The sequence below is a fragment of the Egretta garzetta genome, unplaced genomic scaffold (genome assembly GCF_000687185.1).
Source record: "Egretta garzetta isolate BGI_Z169 unplaced genomic scaffold, ASM68718v1 scaffold395, whole genome shotgun sequence".
In the NCBI taxonomy this organism is placed as follows: Eukaryota; Metazoa; Chordata; class Aves; order Pelecaniformes; family Ardeidae; genus Egretta; species Egretta garzetta.
In genome coordinates this window covers 180,750-201,211 of record NW_009259794.1, presented here as the reverse complement: position 1 = coordinate 201,211, position 20,462 = coordinate 180,750, and the positions used below count along the sequence as shown (strand labels likewise).

Genomic DNA, 20,462 nt, shown 5'->3' with positions numbered 1-20,462 from the left:
CTGGGCTTCTGAAGAGCTTTATACACTGTGTAATGCACCTCTAGGGTGCTCATCTGTTAAGTGAGAGAGAAGTGAAAATATTTTTCCTCCCTTTCTCTCTCTAGTGAAAACACTTAGTGGACAGCACAGGCTCAGTTCTTTTGAAAGTAATGGAGCGAGTGTATCCACTCAATTATTTAAAACAGTTGAGTAATTGCAGTCCTGTCAGCTCAGAAAACATCTCTCTGTTAAAGCTGCTGCACAAAACCATTTCTGTGCAGGCGGTCACAGTAGCACCAGTTTTCTCTTTATTTATTTCCACATTCTCCGAGTTGGAGCCACTGGCGAGGGACGAGGCTGCATGCCCCCGTTTGCAGCTGGTTTTGCTGCAGGGTAAAACTCAGTCAGTAGAAGGAAGGAGGGAGGGAGGGAGGGAGACCTTGGGAGCTTTTTTGGAGGTGGCAGGTTTATATGTGGGCTGTGCTGGCTGATGACTACATAAATCCTTACAGAAATCTCTCAGGGCATGGTGTGTGCCGGAGATAAATATTGCAATAGCAGGCTTACAGGAAAATGGATTCAGACAGCTGGGAGAGTCCAAGGAGGGAACAGGATTGGGAAGAAAGTCCTCTTGCTAAAGACCCTCTGGAAAAGCTCCTTTAGCAAGGGCTAGGAGATTGGAAGGTTACCACGTTTGCCTTCCAGAGATTCCAATGCACAGAGGAAAAGCACCGCAGAGTATGCAAAGATCGCCAGACATTTCTTCCCTAGCCCCAAACCACACAGAATCACAGCTCCAATGCACACACGCGCCAGCAGCATGGCTTTATTCCACAACTGCCCTGCACTCGGTCCTGTCCTGTTCCAAAGCGTGCATTTTGCCTCCTCTGTCAGGGATTGTAGGACGCAGAACAAGAACCACCAGACCGACGAGCCAAGTCATGGCCATGTGCACGTCCATTTAGCTTGACCATTTGAAAACCAAGGTTTGTTCCTTTCTCTTTACTATTCTCACCAGTAATGGCTTTCTGGGACAGTTTTCAAGCAGGTTGCAAGAAGCAGGTACCAAGGCAAATGAATTATATAAAGCACATACCGACAACGTTGAGAGTTTTCACACCTTCGTTAGCTGGCTCACCTTAATGGGTACTTCTCTCCAGGGTCCCTCCCCAGGTGGAAAAGCAGCGGCAGGGTAGTGTGCTCCTCCTGTGTATGTGTTGTCACTCCAGAGACATTCTGCCCGGGACAGAAATCAATGCCCTGCAGTGAACAGGAGAGAGGTCGTCAAGGGTGCAGCAGGGGAGGGAGCAAAATTTTAGCTGATACCACTTTCTTCGGCATCTTGTTCCAATATACCCACAAATGCCAGAATTATTTTAAACTGAGAGTCCACTTCAGTCTGCAAAATGGATTCTGATCTGATGGGGTAAAATAAGGTGACAGTGTTGGCATTGCACTGACATAAAAGCTGGAGCAGGCCTTACATTTTTGCCTCATAAAAAAATAATCTCTATAAAATATTCATTACAATGAAATGGCAAAACAAAAGAAAGAGGTGAAACCATTTAATCATAAGGATCCTGCACGTGGAAAGTATCTTCTCTCTTCAGTTTCTATGGCTTCAAAATACAGAGAGGATCGGATCGCTTGGCATATCTGATGGAAAAGCAACAGTCCCGGGGGAAATATCCAGTCAAACCAAGGGGCATCTCCCTGAGAGGCAATGGGCCTGAAAACTCAGCTTGCCAGCACCTGACGCCAGACCTGTTTCGCTGAAGAACGAAGCAAATCAAGTTGATTTTAAAGAAATGGGTGCATTTGTTGATGTGATTTATAGCATCTCACCTGAGGCACTCACCTGGGAATGAGAGTGGGGCTGGAAGAACTGTATTAAGTCTGGAGGTAATTCCTGCCACTAATATTTGAGTCTAGGGGGTCAGAAGCCGGGATTTCCCCAGTGGCAGCAGTGGGAATGGAGGGCACCAGCACTAGGACTCTCCCTTGGCTAGCAGCAACGGGTTAACGCTGGCCACCAAGGGACAGAGAGAGCTGCCTGCTCGCAAGTCCAGAGCGGTGAGCTCTCTGCACCCGTCCTTGCACGCCGTGCCAGGCTGCGTCTCCCGAAGCCCAGCCGGTTATTAGCCAGGTGTCGAGCTCCCTAATCACCTAGAGCCTGGCCTGCACTCTTGAGGGCTAACAGAAGCCATTTAAGCCCTGGGAATAGCAAAAAATGCACAGCACTAATTTCACTGAACAGCAAATAAAGCAGGGGGCCCCACAGACCAGCAAGGACTAGCACCAAATAGACTTGTTAAAGCTCAGTTTTACAATTCCAGCTAACATGCTGCGCTCTTTACAATACCTCAAAATGCCCCGAGACACGGACAGAGACCTGGAGAGAAGGTAAATGGGAATATTTCAATGGAGGTGGGAAAGCAGCTGTAGCATTTGCTTATAAAACAAACTGAAAAGGCTCTCTACAGATGTTGGTAGGATTTGACTGGCAAACAATTTTCTAAAAATATCCTGTGTTTTTAATGGACAGCTGGCCAGTGGAGCAGTTAATATTCTGCTTTTCAATAAAGCAAGAAGTTTAGAAGCCCATGAAATCCCATTTATCTGCACAGAGCTATAGATTCCTGAATCACTGACTGTAAAAATAAGAGAGTTGGTGGATAGGTTGTAGTGGCCGACCAATAATGGACTTTAAATGGATACAAAAACGATTGACCTTTCCACCTTGTGACGCCACAGGCCTCTGAAACACACAGTGAAAAATAGATTTATTTTTTTTTTCCTCAAAAGGAACAGTTAATGAAAAGGTATCAAAGCCTACATAACATCCAAATTATAATTTGGATGCAAATCAAACAAGCAATTTAATTAAGAGGCTGCTAATTGGTACAATGCTCTTCAGCTGCAAATGCTTTAGTTTGAAAGATTTTGGTCTCTTGGGTGTTTGTTTGTACATTGCTCTGTTTACATTTTATCTTTTGTTCCTTATAAAATCCTTGTAGCTGAGACTCCAGAACACAGCCCAGGCTATGTCCCAAAGACTCCTAGGAAAGAAAGCGCTGGGACAATTTGCCTGACGCCAGTAGCCAAAAGCTATCTCTGTAATCTAAGCACTCAGTGCCCTCTCCAAAAGCAATCTATTGGGGAAGAAATAAAATAAGGGAAAAATAAAAATCAAGCACACCGTTTTACAACGCTGATAAATAACACTCTTAAAAATACGGCTGAAACCACCCTTTGAATTTCTAAGGCCTTTCACCTTTATCTCCACAAATAAAATTGACTATTACTATTTTTATGGACCATGTGACTGCCAACATTCAAACTACAGAAAGCCAACATTCAACCTGCAGGAAGAGCTGAAAATATTTTCTACCCGCTCATCAATAAATGAGCAAAAAATAAGAGGCAAAATTATATCCTCACAGATGGAGGCATCGTCCAGCATCACAGTAACACGTTACAGTAGAGGAACCCTGTCTTCTGTCCCTGAACTTATTATCCACAACTCTGTGTAATTTGTTTTTTTGTAGGTCAAAGCATTTTCAGTTGTCGGGATGGAAAAGAGAAAAATCCGCTATGTCAGTGAATTGGAAGTCTGGGATCCCCAAGTCTGGATTGCTTTTCTTTTCTGGAGGAAAACCAGTATAAATTAAATCTGCTTGAGATTTGAGGAGTATTTAAAGATGAGATGATCCACACTCTGGAGCTTCTGGACAATGGCTCTGGTTGCTTGGAGAGGATGGAAATTTGGGCACGTGTGGAAGGGAGAGCTGGGGTGGAGGGACACGCCAAAACTCCTTGTGGGTGTCTGATGGGAGAGAAGGGGCTGCCCTCCCGCTCTGCTACCCCAAGCAGGCTGCAGGAGAACAGGCCTGGTGAGAAAGGTAACTCTCTTCTAGATGATGCTTTTAAATCATGTCACCATTTTGGATCATTTCTTGCTCTTCATTAAATACAACTTTTTTTTTTTCCTCTTGTAAAAGCCTGAGCTGACAACAAGCCCCATGGACCACAAGAATACCGCAGGCTTCAACAATAAATGCAAACATGCCAGGTTCTCAGCCGGAGCAAAAGCCACATCATCCCAGGGCCACAGAGGAGCTCTCCCCATCTACGCTGACAAAGGATCAGCTTCAGCTCTCTGGCACTGCCAAGAAGGTGGCAGCTTCACCCCAAAATAAAGCTTTGCTATGCTGGAGGAGAGCAAAGAGGTGGCTATGCCAGCCCTACCCACTGGGATAACAAAACCCAAATCAACTACCACTTCCATCTGCTCTTATTCCCTTTAACCTATTTATTTGGCAGATTGTTAATAACAATATGCAGGGGATCAATAGCCAGTTAAAGCCTAATATTTTACTCTGTACCCTATCCAAGGTAATTTGCATGCTTACAGGTAACACCGATCAAACAAAGGAGAAAGGTCACTCCCTGTGTTCAAGCAAATTCTTGGATCTTTTCTCCTCAATTATAAAAGCATGAAAGCTAAACCAGAAGAACCTATCTAGAGCATGGCTGTGCCTTCTAAGGGAGCCCATAAAAGAGCATCAGATGGCAACCAGAAATAGCTCAGCTCCTGCACCCGCTCTCTTGCACAGGCACAGTATTTTGCACCACCGCGCAGACCTGTTTGCTGTAGGAGAAATTCCAGCAATCCTTTTTTTTTTTAAAAAAAAAAAAAAAAACACAACCCAAGACATTTCCTGCGCATCAGGTAGACCTTTCAGTGAGCACGTCTTTCTGCCCTTCTCCCCAGCAATCGCGTAACCCAGATTGTTTTTCTGTTCATAAGATCTAGTGGCTATTGGTTGCACAGCTTATGCTTTAATTTCCAGAGCAAATGGACCACAGATGCTATGTCAATATAGACATGAGACAAATACAGCCGGTTGCCAGTTTGGGCTCTCCGCCAAGTGATGGAATCACCACTTGTGTTAACGTGAGCCCTCTGGCAATTCGTCACCCTGGCGCTATCCCAGATCCCTCCGACTTGACAAGCGGCTGCAGATTTAGATAGTGGCGCAGCAAATCTGGGGTCTGCCTCCTGGTCATGTCTCCTCATTCCGCCACACAAAACCCAGAGCAGCAAAACTGTATTAATATTGGAAGGAGAAAAGAACAGCAGTTAATTAAAGCCAGGAAATGTTGTTTCTTGCTGTTTGCCACAGCACGGGTAAGTGGCCGTTCTCACTCTCCTGGCAATTCCCAGCAAAAGCCTCCTGAACTGGAGCTCTGAATGGCCAGACACCTGAAAGTGTGACTGCCAAGCTTCAACCCTGTTGAACAAAAATTGCTTCTAATGTGTTAACTGTCTGGAAGAGACTCCAGAAGATGGGCACATCAGCAAGCCTCCAGCGGCTCTCAAGCAGAAGCGATCAATGGCTAGCTCATATGCTCAGAGGACCACAATCAAATGTCATTATTTGTGAGGTTCTACTTGACTTCACATCCCCCTTGCAGAAAAGGCTTTATTGATCCCTTCACGTGGAGAAGGGCAATCAGACTGCGGCAGGAATAACCCCTTTGGCATTTTACATTAAAACAATCGGGTCTTCTGGCAGGCACCTACGCCAATCATTTAAAGACACAGGAGCTCTCAGGAAAAACCACTGAAGACTACTAACAAGATACTAAGCTGACAGCAGAGAGGTTGATGTTATCAGCCACTCTCCAATGAACCAAAGGGCGGTTTCCGCATTTTTTTCTTAATTATTTTTTTCCCCTTCTTGCATCACTGCTCTCCCAGGGCACAAGAACTATTCTCTGCTGGAGAGTCTCTGTGGCAGGCAGAGAGAAGGAAATTTCCTTTCTCCTGCTAGCTCAGACTCCTGCCTCCTCTACATAGCATTAAATTAAGCAATTCCTGAAGGACCTCCTGGCTACTCAGACAGATCCATGGAGAATACCCATTTTTTATCCCTTTCAGACCTCTCCTTCCAAACAAGAAAGATTAAATACACCTCTCCCTTCAATCCAGCGGACAGAATAACCGATAACAATGCAGACTCTGAGCGTTCATATTTTAGGAATGGGAAGCTGTGCACCCAGCGTCATGGCTGTGGGCACCAGTAGCAATAAAACAGGAACGCCGAGTTCGCATGCGTTATTTGTCGTGCACTTTGCAATCCAGTTTGAATTTGGTGACGAACAAGTGTGACTTACAGGGTAAACGGCTGGATGATGAGAGCAATGAGAAGAGCATTTTACAGGAGTCTCCCAGTAAGAGTCCTGCGTGTCTTATGCCGTACAAGAGAGGGAGCTCCCCAGGTTTACCCTTAGTTCTTACTTCTGCCCCAACACACAACAGAAGTGGCTGTTTTTATCACTGCTGCTTTTTGCTACGAGGAGAAGGGTGGTGGATGATGGTGGAAGAGCTTACGCGCTGATATCCACCAGTCCTCGAGCAATAGGGATTCAGGCATTGTACAGGGTGAAGATTTCTCTCCCTCTAGCAAACTATTGAAAAATCTTTACTATTTAAAAATATAAACATGTTTTTCAGGTAAAGTTTCCTTCCATCTAGCTCTGTCCCATTTGTCACCTCTTGAATGTCAGATCTGTCAAACTATCTAAATATGAGCCATGCATATGAAAGGAGATGGAAGCCAGGTCAACAGACCCAATTCTGCAGGGAAAACGTCCCACAGAGCGCTTACGCTCACTCACCTTCCCTTTATGCTTTCAAGAGACTAACTGTTCAAGAATGCACGCTACCTAAATCATCAAATTAAGCCAGCAGAAAAGACAGCATCAAGGTATCCTCCAGCACTGAGAAAGACCACAAGAGTTTATGAGAGGAGTCAGCCTAGAAAAAAAAACTGCTTGGGGGTTAAAAACCAAATAAACAAACAAAAAATAGGAAGAACAGAACAGCACACTGCAGCATTGTGAAAGATGACAAATTTTAATCCTGGGCCATAAGGCAGAGGATGCAGACCAGTAAGGGCATCTTAATGTCATGGGAGTCTAAGACGGCTGTAAACCTGTGTGCTGCCCACATGGGTTATTTCCAGTGTAAATATTCCAACGGAGAGAAGCATTCACGTCCCTGTTATGCTTTCCTAGGCTTGGCTTTCTGCAAGCCGCTTCTCTCTGGTACATTTTTATTTGTATATACATACTTTGTTACTTAACTAACTTATACCACAGTCAAAACACATGGCTTTCCAGGTTAGAGGCCAAAATTGCACACATTCTTTCTAGATAATCCTGAACGACATGGTGGCAGTCCCAAACAGACCCAAAACATGCACTAATTTCGCATTTTCCAATATCAACACAACAATGTGGTTCTGGCTCATCTAAAAGTCAAACAAAAATGCGCAAAGTGTGGATTAAAAACAGTGCAAGTTTTCTGTATCAATGATTTCCCACACTGTCAATTAACAAGGGAATTTTGAAAGTGAAAGGAGGTTTGGCTAAAACGTGACATGTATCTGTCAAAATAATGAGATACTCAACTATCCATAAAAGAAACCTCTTAAAAATTTGCAGACAGCTGTTTGGACACACGTGGCCAACTTCAGATCTCTTTCAAATGGATGACATGCCAACCAGATACATTTGTTCATTCCAGGTCTGAGTTTGGACCTTCAGACAGAGAAAGTTTCATGTTTGAAAGTTGAATAAATCATGACATTGGATTCACAATAAGGCAAGGACCCATGCTAAAGATCATACAATTAACAAGGCCTCATTAGCTGAAGTTCTACGGGGACGGCAAATCAAAGTTATCGAACAGCAAACCTGCCAGCAGTCAGAATTCCTAATGCCACGCACGTGCATGTATTTAAATACGTTTTTCAAATGAAATTAGCCAACAAATTGGCCTTTTTGATTCTGGCAGCATAATTGTAGTCCAATATCAATACAGCTGAGAACACCAGTCTCTGAAAAAGAGGCAGCTGTATTGTAAGGTGAGATTACAAAACTCCTAAAACAGGACTCAGAACTGTGGAGCTGTTCAGAATTCTGATTTATTTCTATTTTTAAACTTGCAAGGCTTGTAATTAATGGCTCGAGGACATGAGGAGAATTGGAACAAATTTCAGCCTCAGCTTCCTCTGCATGTTGTTAATGGCCTCTCATTTTTTTTAATGGCTAGTCTGTCCACTAAGGCGCTCCAATTTTACCCACATCAGCCACATGTGATACAAGCTGCAGGAAAGCAAGTGAATTTTTAATCATCTCTCTGATGTACAGTATAATTGCTGACTTTTATCAGACAGTAGTTAAACAAAGACTTAGAAAGAAATAAATATTTCTTAATTGCACAACTGCCATTGCTCACAGTAGGAGAGCCTTTGAAATGAGTAACTGCTCCCCATTATCACGGCTACACACATACACAGACATGTACAAATAAGTTTAGATCAACACAGACGTTTAATTATTTCCCAACTAGGTATGTAAGTGTGTGTATGTGCTTATATTCCAACAGAGAGCAATTATTCATGTGTGACATTATCTTCCATGCACATGGGAAAAACATGCCTCTGAGCCCGTCCATATACCCCTACACACGTACATACAAGCTCCCAGTGTCTCTCACACAGGGAGAATCCTCCACGCTGTGTGATATATGGGTTTTACTCACATACTAACCCGGACAAATACATTATCTCTTTTTAGCTGTGTAGAATTAGCATTGAGACAGAGCGTGCAATGCATTCCTGGAGCCAACTCTCCTTTCCTTCTTACTCCATGTAAAATAGAAATTTTGACTCCTGGAGCATTACAGTCTTAAAAAGACAAAGGCACATATTTACAGCCCTGAATGTAAATTACTCCCTTGGAGCTGATGTTTCCTTCTACCCCCAGGACATCCCAATGAAAGAAACCATGCACTTTTATATCCACAAATGTCATCAGCACTTATTTCTGCACCTGTGATGCCTTGAGGACCCACCATAAGTTTAAAAAAAAAAAAAAAGCATAAAAAAAAAAATCATACAAACAATCCCTCCCCAATACCAGCCTGCTGTCAAAATTGCTGAGAGCTGTGCCATAATGCATTTACTTCATGTCTAAAGGTATAATCAGCGAGGCACATGTGTGAACCTGCCATTCAAGAAATGCCCCAGAGTTTAGTACCCAAGTCTGAGGCAAGAAAGATACAAAGGAAGAAAAATAATAGTGCTTACATCCAGTTGTGAGAAGATCAGCCAGGAAATGGCAAAAGCTGTGCCTATTTGGCAAGTAAAATGTAAAACATCTTATATTGTGATACGGGCTCACAAAAGTGCTGATAATAGATTAAATACATGTACTGTGCTGTTTTCAACAACTGCTGTTCTTTCCACTGTGCGGTTCCTACGGCTTTCCTTTTCCCTTTCAAGGGAAAAAAAAAAAAAAACACCAAACAAAATAACAAACCCATCCCTATTCCATTTAAATAGTTCAGGGCACCAGGTCTTTTGTACTAGAAATTGTGAGATACGTGATCAATTTGGCATAGGACTCCAGACTTTGTAAGGCTACACGTGAAAGCTCAGAATTCAGCAGGGAAAGAAATGTAATACTAGGGGCATTAAGTGCTGATTAAAGGGAGCACTTCTCTGAACAACTCAGACTTTGCTCATTTTCCTCTGCCCATCTCCGAATTCAGTACAGCAGTGCTCTGACACCGGTCCCCTTAGATTTTGCAGCAGATTTGGTGGCTCTTCAGAGGCTGTGACTAAAAGGCTGGCTTGCAAGTGCACAGCAACATCCCCCAATTTAAAACTCCGCTTTAAAGGATCATTCTTCCCCGGGAGAATGAATGAGACCAGGGTGTAGGTCAGTGTCCTGTTACCTTGCTGTACTCCTCCCAGGAGTTGCTCCAGGTCCAGTAGTGAGCCTTGTAAAGCCCAACTCTCACCGCCATCATCTCGTTGCCACGATAATAGAATATGGGCCTGAGAAGGAGAGCAAAGCTGCATGAGAAATGCCAACGCGACGGGTCCAGCCAGCCACTGCTGCCACAGCCTCGCTGATAAGGGAGACAAACACTTTAATGGCGTCTGACTTCCGATTCGGCTATCAGTCAGAAACAGGCTGCCTCCTAATAGTCTCCACTGCAAGGTTTTCAATTAACATTTTTTAAAGTGTTCATCAAGTTGAGAGCTCACAGGGCACAAGAATGAAACATTACACAGCTTGGCTGCCAGTGATTGTTAATCCTTGAACTATCAGACCCTGTTATTTCCTATAGAGCGTGCCGATTTAAACACCAAATGTCTCAGAAGTGGCGTATGTGTGCGTGCGCCAGAGAAACAGGGATTCACAGAATATGTGATGCTTAGCCTCTTCGCAGCAGCACCAAGCTATGTGCCATTAGTGTCACATGGACAGGGTGGCCGGGGAGGACACCAGATGCTGGCCTGTTCTGGATGACATCTCAGAAAAACTCCGTATGGAAAAACGTGGCAGCCAGACAGGCTTTATTTTTAACTCCTGTCCATTTTCTTTCCCCAAATCTCCCTTTACATCACCTAAACACACACTGAAAACTGCATTTTTTTCCCCGAGGTTTTCCTAATTGAAAATGTGTTTGAGAAATGCACCTCACTCAGGGCACTTGGTCTGCAACCGTGTACATGCACTACCCTTTCCCTGGGCATCCCAGCAATGCTCCTGTTGGTTTCCCCAATAACATGCTCCTGTTTTTTGAGGGAACATTACAAAATTTACTGAAACGGACTATCTGCAGGAGAGAGGTTTGATTTGTTGGTGCAGCTGATCACGCAAGGACATCAGACTTAGTCAGCTCTTCCCTCCAGTTGTTTCAGGCTGCTGACAGGATGAGATCTCGAAGCTGTTTCTCACTGTTGGTAGGGTACATACATCTACCTCTTTTGTTCAGAGATGCCACTCGGCAAAAACTACTCAGTCTGGTGATGCCACCTTGGAAAAATGGTCCCTAAATGCAAGGTAAGATTAAAATATCCACGTCCAAATGACGGGGGAGGCCTTAGATCTCTTCCATTTTAAAATTGTAGCCTCCCCTGCAGGTTCCTTGCACAATAAACCTTTCTCCTTTGTCACCAGGAACTGCCCATGAACAAAGGGGAACCGCTGCTGCCAGCAGAGCCCACTCCTGCATCCTTCACGCACCTGAAACGCCGGTGGAATAAAGGCAGCTTGAGAGATCTGCCGAAGCGCAGAACCTCATCTAACCCAGTCCCATTAACAGAAGCCCAAATACGCCACAAAGTATGCCAGTCTCCTTTTCCTTGCCACAAACACTCACTATTTGACAAGCTGTTATGTGCCCCTTTGATTGAAGTGTGGGGGCTGGGTTTTTGCTTTTAAAAAAAAAAAAAAATTTCCATCTTTGAAAGAGGATTACAGCTTGTACTCAAAATTCTGCCATTACCCACTTCTTTTTTACCACCATTCACTTTTTTTCTTTTTAAGCTTAAAAGAACACAACAACTGCATCTCCTGGAAACTTTTTGGGGGTTGTCAAAACTGTGACCTGGTCAGGTCTGAGGGGAAAAAAAAGGAGGAAAAAAAGAGGGGGGAAAAAAAGAGGGGGGAAAAAAAGAGGGGGGAAAAAAAGAGGGGGGAAAAAAAGAGGGGGGAAAAAAAGAGGGGGGAAAAAAAGAGGGGGGAAAAAAAGAGGGGGGAAAAAAAGAGGGGGGAAAAAAAGAGGGGGGAAAAAAAGAGGGGGGAAAAAAAGAGGGGGGAAAAAAAGAGGGGGGAAAAAAAGAGGGGGGAAAAAAAGAGGGGGGAAAAAAAGAGGGGGGAAAAAAAGAGGGGGGAAAAAAAGAGGGGGGAAAAAAAGAGGGGGGAAAAAAAGAGGGGGGAAAAAAAGAGGGGGGAAAAAAAGAGGGGGGAAAATGGGAAAAAAGGAGACAAAGAAGGAAAAAAAGGAGGAAAAAAAAAAAAGGACGGAAAAGAAAAAATGAGGGGAAAAAGCCACGATGCACCTTGAGTGACTGCAGTTCTGAGGGGTTGGTGGCTGCAATGAAATTCTCTTTTAAAACAACAAAGCAGCTTTACAAACTTTTAGAAGTAAAGCTCAGATGGGGGGTGTGTGAGGAATACGCAACGCCTCATGTCAGCCACTGGCTGAGCTCTCAGGTAATGCTGTACGCACGCTTCCTGTGTTAATGGGCACAAAAGCAGTTTTATGGAACAAAGCCTTACGTCCAACGCAGAAGTCAAATACATTTTCCATGTGTACGTTTCCTTGCTGCCTCACAAAGAATATGTTTGTATTCAGATTTCCCAGGCTGCTAAATTCCTCACCAAAATCACAACTACAAGACCTCTCCTGACCTCCAATCCTTCCGAGGAGAGCGCCAAGAATATTTGCTGTCAGATCTTAGCACCTGCACCCAACAGCTGACAGCACTCCTCCATGTCTGTAAACATCCCAGGTCTTTAACCCAAATCTATTCTTGCAAAAGCATCTACAGAAACAGGACCCTGGGAGGAGATGGCCTTCCAGTTCATCCTCAGCAGCCCTGCCTTTATCTCCAACCTCTCTCAGGCTGGGGCTGTATATGAGTCCCAGCGTACTCTTGGATGTTTTTCCAGTAATAAATAATGTATTCTCCCCTACCCAGCCTACAGTTCTCATGCTTTTATCTCCCCTATTGCCATATGTTGTTCCAGGGATCCCTGCTAACCCCCTGACATTTTCATCTGTCCCCAGGCTCCACTGTATGGCAACATGCCACATGTCAGGAAATCCCACCTCCGCTTGCACCGCCAGAGAATTAGCACATAGCGAAAAGCTCCGGTGCTACCCCACCTCACTGAGCAGGAGCAAAAGCTGCATCAATTCAGTTTATAAAATATTTCTGTAAGCTTGATTTAAAAAATAACCCAACGTTTGGCATCACTTCAGTTTGCAGGCAAGGGTCAGAGCTCTGGGCTCATAACTAACCTGTCAATTAGCTTGCCCTGCAAGATGGCAGGTAAAAGGTCGATGCCGTCAATCTGTCTGTCACTGGGAGGCTGCAGTCCCGCCAGGGAGAGGCTGGTGGTAAAGAGATCCATCACGTTGCCCAGCTGATGACTGACCTGAAACACCAACAGAAACGCGTTTGCAAAAAGACCTTCAGTAAAAGCCAAAAGGAAACAGGCTGGTTCCCACCAAAGCAGAAGTATTGCTTCCTGAACCTCCTCCTCCGCTAAGCATCTTTAGAGAATATCTCCCTTATGGTGCTGCAGTCCCCAGCAAGCCTCCTATTAAAATAATACAGGAGATGATCCATAATTCTCCACTACCAAGGAGCATTTGCATTTTGGTTCATCTTTTCGTATTCCCTTCTCACTTCTCTTTATGCATCTACTTTACAGGAGCATGTTTTTGCAGAGTTCAACTTAATTTAGGAAATTCCAAGTCATTTGTGGATTGAAAAATCAGCACTTAAACCAATTGAAAAAAAAAAAAAAAAAAGTCCTTGGTTTGTTCCCTCTCCAGGTCATCTCTGGAGTCCAGAATACCCTGAGAGAGTTCCCAGAAAGCACAGGGATAGATGGATAATAACAAAAAGAGCCCGATGACTTCATCTGCAAACCATTTCCAACAATTCAAGAACTGTAAAGTTGTGGTATTTTTAGTATATATTTTAATAAGGGAGAAAAACATCTGGGTTTGGCTCCAATGGAGATGTGCAAGCGTTCCCCCTCCCACCCCCTGTTTTTTTCCCATCCCTTAATTGTAAGCCATACTTATCTCTCTGGTCTTAATTATTTGTGTTTTAAAAATCTAAAAAGTCTGTTCTGACTGACTCCTTCCGAATCTTTGCTCCCATCCTCCTCGTGGCATGCTACAGTTACCTGCTGGAGGATGGTTAATTAGCCAGCAACACACTGAATCGCAGCAGATAGGCTCAAATCAAGAGCAAGGCTGTTCTGCACCAGGATGCACCAGCACACGGTGCGAGACGGAAAGCGCCTTTTCAGCCATACCACTTGTTTGGAGACAAGAAGCCATCTGATACAAGCCCACATCTGTGAGTACAGAAGCACTTTCTGACTGAAATCCAAGTCCTAGCAGCAGCCTTGCGAATGTCAGCGTGAACATTACGACGCTGGGACTATCAAAGACTTTTTATCTCCAAATCCTCTGTCTGCGCACAAGCAGACCCCCAGCCTGTAAGCTGACACTAATTATTTAAATACGACAACAAATGATAACGTGATAAATGAATTTTTGTGAGATGCTGGCTCTAGGAAAAAAAAAAAACTGAAGGGAAAATGCTGGTTTTGCTGGGATCACTAAGCCTTTTATTAAGAGACTGGGCTGAAAAAAGTGAACAGTTAAAGGAAGAATTAACAAGTTAAAAAGAAAAAGAAAGAAACTGGAGAAAGCAACATGCAGGGGACTGATTGCAAGTTTAACATTACAATATCACATTACTTGATTACAGTAATTTCAAATTTTAATGGCTTTCATTCATCAAAAGGTGTTGGCAGGAACACGTAATATTAAAGCTGCATGCATGAATACTTCCACAACCCTGAAGAAGAAAGCAAAGTGCAAAGCTCTAAGCACAAAAGGAAGCCTGACCATGGAAACCCTTGCCCAGAAAAGCAGTTGGATCAGTTGACCAAGAGCAAGAGATCTTGCCGAAGGTCTCAGGCATCTGAGGTTAAGCCTTATTCATGGACACTGCTGCAGCCTGAAAGAGGTCACGCTCAGCCTGTCCCTGTAGGCAGCGACAAACAGAGATGAGCCCAGAAATCCCTCACAAAAAGCAGATGCATGCATGAGGTTCCCTTTCTGCATGGAGAAAAAGATGGGCATCTTCTGATAGACAGCTGTGGAGAAGGAAACAGAACTGAGCTCTCCGATGGGGTAACCCTGCTTCATGCTCTCCCCGGGGCCATTTGGCAAACACAGAACCAACGCTGGCTGTGTCACCCACAGGATTAACCATGGCAGACAGCGCCACGTGCTCCTTGGACCGTCCCCTTGCACAGGCTCTTCTCCAGCCTCAGATGTGTGCTCAAAAGGACTGACATTAAAAAAAACTTAGTACACATGCATCCAAAAAAAAAAAAAAACCAAACCCCAAACCCAAACCATCGGCTCACACGTTACAGAGCTGGACAGCCTGGTGAGCCACTGGTGTTGGGAACGCTATGGTCCCTCTGAAGCCAAAGGGGATTACAAGTGCTCAGCATCTCGGCAAAGATGCTCAGTCCCTCGTAGGCTCATCTGCCGGCTAATTGACCCCGAGCGTGCCTTCGGAGAGCTGCGAGGTCAGCAGAACACCATATGCAGAGCTTGGAGTCTAATAAAGAGGAGATCTGGCACACGCTTGCTCCCTGACAACTGCTACGTCAGGAGCAGGCGAGCAAACGACTGCCAGAGACTTTTTGTAATTAGACCTCTCTCAATTTATAAGGCAAATGCAAAAGTCACTTTTCTTCTCGTCGCTCCATTCCCTCGCCTCAATCTTTTGATAACAGGCAGCAAGAGGCAATCGCTGACCTGAGACTCGTGCTTCTAATATCACCTAATTTATACATCGCCTTGTGACAATCCTGTGGGGCCACCATGGTCTTCTTGTACTGGCCCTTATTAACCATAACCAGATGTAGATGACTCTCTTTAATCATCCAATTACGTTTCTGGTCTCAGACAACATTTTTCCGTGAAGCAGAGAAAACTTCTTAAGGAAATTAAATGCCCATGCCACAGCCACTTGGATTTATCTGTGCTCTGCAGCACCACATTGAAGAAGGGGGGGAAAAAAGGTTAATATTTATATAAAACTTTGAAGTATTTTCAGAGAAAAATAAAAAAATTACCATTTTTCTCCTGTCAACAGTGCTCTTTCATTCTAGTTGCCTTTCCCATTTATTTATTTTTTTTTTTAAGAAAAGAAAAAGAAAAATCCAGAGAGGGCAACAGCCCAGAGAAAATAAATAATATATAAAAAAGAGTGAGATCAGATATTGCTCGTATCAGTGAGAAACAGCCGGTATTACGCACGTAAGAACGGATTTTTCCCCCCTCCTTTCCCCCCCTTCTTTTTAATAAACTCTCAGTATACACATAACGTCTTTAAGAAAATGAAATCCTTTTGCTGTGGGCCACGTCGCTAGAAGAAATAGTCACCACTGCTGTTATCAGTGCTTTCAAGCTTTAACTCTGAATCAAAGGCGACAATTAATAAAGTCGCCCCCGCCAGGAATGGAAAGGAGGAAAGCTAAATATTTGAAACTGGGTGAACAAATGTCAGGGTGTTTTTAAATAAAATCCTTTTACAGTTATCACAGCAAGCAGACCTGATATCCCTGTCTAATTCAATTTCAATTTGCGCCCCATGGGAGATAGTGAAGAAAAGGTTGCAATGCTGTCTTTGGGTTGATATGTTCTTTTCTCCTTCAGGAAGCAGGCACGAGAGAGGAAGGGGAGGAGGGTGAGGGAAGAGAGGAGGAGGATTCAAATACCAACAGAATATGATTTTTTTTTTTTTTTTTCTCCAGCTGGATCCTTCCAGAAGGCAGATGTGATGTGGGGAATGTTGAAATGCTGATTTGTTGTGAATTCACCTGGAAAACATAGCTGAGGAGGAAACTGCAGAAAGGCTGTTTGTGTGTGAATAAATATTCCTGATGGGGGACCAGAATTAACTGAATGTTGATGCCAAGAGCAACACGCACGAGGCATCCCTCTCCCCCAAAAAACTGCAAATCAGCCAACTGCACCAATTATCCGAACCTCTATCAACGTCCTGTCAGGTGTTCACAATCCTGTCACCTAACTTCCTTTGTTTAAATAAAAAGGTGCTCCTTTATTTAAGCAAATGTACCCTTTAATAGAAACAAAACCCCCAGTCCTATATATCAATAAGATATTAATAACTGCCAGATCCCAGCAGCGGGATGAGCCTTCCACCCACGGATTTCACTGCCCAGAGGCACGAGTCCTCTTTTTCTGGCTGAAACGGTGCCAGCCGAAATGGTCGCTGGCCCTCCGCCTGCTCCTCAAAACATCCACGGGTGGAAAGGAACAACCATTGCACCGGGAGCAACCCCAGCGCAGGAAGGAGGAGTTGACCCTTCAGCTTTGTGCTTGGCACTCCTGAGAAGCTCCTTGCTTCCACCCCGGTTCAGGGCTCCCGAGCCTTTGTTTCCTTCAACTCTTTTGAAAAGAAAGAGCAAGGAGAGACTTTGAAGCGGTTTCCCCACATTTTACAGATTCTTGGACTACACAGGACTTTGGCTGACTAGTTTAAACTCGCAGTCGAGAAGACGTTGAAGCTACAGACTCCATAAGATACAGAAAAGAAGCCAAAAATGTACTAGCAAACACGTGCCTCTCCACTTACTGTGTCAAGGGAAGAGGCGATTATGAAGCAATAACTACAGGCACCCTACAGGCCAAGGTAGTGTGAGCTGTATTACACAGAAGCAATGCCAAACCTCTCACCTGCGGTCAGTGCTGCTGTGGGTACCAGTGCTGGAGCCTCGACGGCAAGAATACAAGCAGAAAAGACATATAAGTAGCTATCACATATTTACTTATCAGTAGCATCATACGGGGGTCTAACTCAGAGCAAGGCAGCACATCCTGGGGACAGAGCGCAGGACAGACTTTGCAAGGTACCCAAGTGGCGTCCCAGAGGACATCTGGGAGTGTAACGCTTGCATGTGCAGACAGTTGGCAGGCAGCGTCGTGAACTGGAGCCCAGGACAGGCAGGATTTAAAGTTAAGCACGTGCTTAAGTGCCAAGGATGATAGCAGCAGCGGTGGAGGAGGGGGTTTTCGGGCACATGCCTGCCCAATAAGCCTTAAGCGCATTCTCCAGCTCGCTGAGCATGGGGTCATGAAGGCACGGTGTCTGTCAGTCCACCCACCTATGCAAACACCTTAACTCTGCACAGAAATGACTGTTCACTCACAGGAATTCAAACAGCAGCTTCAGCTGTGGCCTCAGGCAGGAGGCCACGCATCACACCAGGCTACTGAGAACGTGTTGCACCCCGTAAAGCTTCACTGCTGCACTACAGGCAAAAGACTACCTGTGAGAGGGGTACCAGCCAGTTACAGTCAGAAAATAAGTAGGCATGTTCCTGATTATCCTCAGAGTTACTACAACGGAAAGAATTTTTAAATTTGGTATTTACTTGTCCCCATTTATAATGCATGTTTACTTTTAGCACATTATTCAGTTTGGACATGGAAAACAAAACAGTCAGCTTCAGTTTCATGTTCTCGTATGCTAGCCCAAGGCTGTTGTACTTGGCTTGTAATGGCTTTATGGAAATGTTTAAATTTAAACAAAAAGACTGTTTTCATTTCAAATTAAAAAAATAATAACACATCCCTAGTAGGTTTTGTGAACTCTTTAAAAATGATGAAACCAAACTACCCTTCTGCCCTCAGCTCCAGATCTAAGCTATCTGATGGCTTCCTCCTAAATGTAAACGATAAATTATCGTTATCCTGACTCAATTAAACCACTGAAAAGGAATGCAACTTAGAAAAATGTTTTATTTATGAACAGTTTGCAGTCTTAAGCACAGTGCCCAGTTAATGAAGTATCACTTTCTTCAGGGATGAGAGATACTCACAAAGGGGAGGGAATCTGTATTATTTACTGTGAACCCTGCCTGCAGAAGAATTGATTGCATCTTTCTTTAATGAGAACTGGGACAAGAGAGGCTGGTAGTGCCACTGGAGGATTATTTTGAAGTGATCATATCTGAATTTGTGTACAGGCAGGAAAGAGCAGTAGTCTGGTATCTAGACCTCCCCGAGTGGAACTTTCATCAAACATCAAAGTGAGAGCCGTGAGGGTCAAATGATTTGATACTTCAGGGCACAGAGAGTGTGTGTGGGCAACACACCCCTGCTCCAGACTGGGACACACATTAGCAATGTGTCTTTATTCTTCAATTTGTTCAAATATGTAACCCACTACAAAAACTGTGGTCCAAAAGAGTAAAGGGTTTAAATAAAGCAGGAAGAGAAAAAAAGACCAGACCTCTTAGAAGTGTTGAGCACAGACGCTCTAGATGCAAATTTGCAATCATGAACAGGACTGGCATCCTTCTCTAGGGGAAGAATTCATCTCCTTGTTTAGACAAGCATCTGGACTGACACGTTGGGCACGTTGAAGTCTGATCCAAAGCCCACTGAAGCCAGCAAAACCCACTCCATTCACTTCAGTCCACTTAAGACCAATCAGAACCGTTCAAAGCAGATACTCACCCCTCCTGCAGGTATTCGTCCGGGCCACCAAGCAATAGCTGGCTCTCTCATGCCACCTTCAAAGGTGGTTTGTTTGCCACACAGAAAACGGCCATTGCTTCCTCCTACCGAGAGAAAAGAAGCCATGAACCCCACAATACGCAAATACCATATTTCAAAGGGACACTGTCAACTAGGAAATTTTTAGGCTAGTTTTAAATGAATTTTCATTTCTACATGAATGCTTCTTCAAATAACATGTCCAGAGCTGGTTTGTGGTTTTTGTTGTTGTTGGTTTGTTTGTTTGTTGTATTGTGTTTGGTTTTTTTTTTTAATATCCCTTTATGATGATGTTTTAGGAGTGTCTTTTCAGGTCAGGGAGAAAGTGACAGTTAAACACAACTTGCTATCATCCAAACAAAGAAACCAAAACCCAAACAAACAGAAAATACTTTGCTGGCACTTTCCTTCCCTTTAAGGATGTTAACTGCTGTTTGTAACTAAATCTGGCACTTTCAAACAGAAATAGTATTTTTTCCATAATCCTTTTAAAGTAGCAGAGCAGTATTAGATGCAGATATGAGAATGAGAAAAATAACGCATTCTCGGAACGTTCACTTGCAGAGATAGCAAGTGCTCTGCAGGAATGTCGGGGTTTTTAACCCAGCCTTGCAGCTAAGCTTGCTGAGGAACAAACAGGGGTGGTCTCGTGACTGATTCCAGGTCACACAAAGTCAAAGGCAGCAGTTCAGCTGAAATCAGAACTCAGGATACTCCCTGCTCTGTGGTCCAATAACCACAAGACAGCCTGCCTCCAAACTGAAGAGAGTGGGTTATAAAATCAATGTGCAACGTCTCTGTTTGAGAGAAACAACCATTTAAACAAAAGACAACTTGTGAAGTAACAAAAATACTTTTTCTTCTTGACAGTTTTCATGAGAGCTGAAGAAGGACGGATGCTTGAACTGTCTGTAATTACTCTGAAAGCTCAAACATGCATTTGGCAGGCAGAGAGTAAGCACCCTGCTAAGTTATTGTGGCTGGTCCTAAATAAATTAAAAAATATTCACCCCCTGACAGTGAAGCATAAAGTGGAAATGCACACAGGTGAACCACCACACTGGATTAGGCCAAAAGTCCATTTAGCCAAGGATACCTCCAACAGTGACCAGAAGTAATGAACATAAGCTAACTCTAAACATAAATGCTCTGCATTTTGAGGCTTCTCCTAACTGTGGAAAGGAAAACCCCATGTACAGGTCTCTTTTTTTTTTTTTTTTTTCCCCCACAACCTGGGAATTTAAGTTTTGATTTACAA

The 20,462-nt window shown here is 43.9% G+C and overlaps 1 protein-coding gene across 1 annotated transcript in view; it reads right to left on the bottom strand.

Moving 5' to 3' along the window:
• The window catches only part of GALNS (galactosamine (N-acetyl)-6-sulfatase), a 62,688-nt gene that overhangs the window by 16,981 nt on the left and 25,245 nt on the right, over positions 1-20,462 (bottom strand). Inside the window, exons 10-13 of the mRNA XM_009639666.2 lie at positions 19,166-19,269; positions 12,875-13,011; positions 9,791-9,893; positions 1,118-1,239 (exon numbers count right to left, since the gene is read on the bottom strand). Coding sequence (XP_009637961.1) covers positions 1,118-1,239; positions 9,791-9,893; positions 12,875-13,011; positions 19,166-19,269 — 466 coding nt within the window. The remainder of the gene's footprint in view (positions 1-1,117; positions 1,240-9,790; positions 9,894-12,874; positions 13,012-19,165; positions 19,270-20,462) is intronic.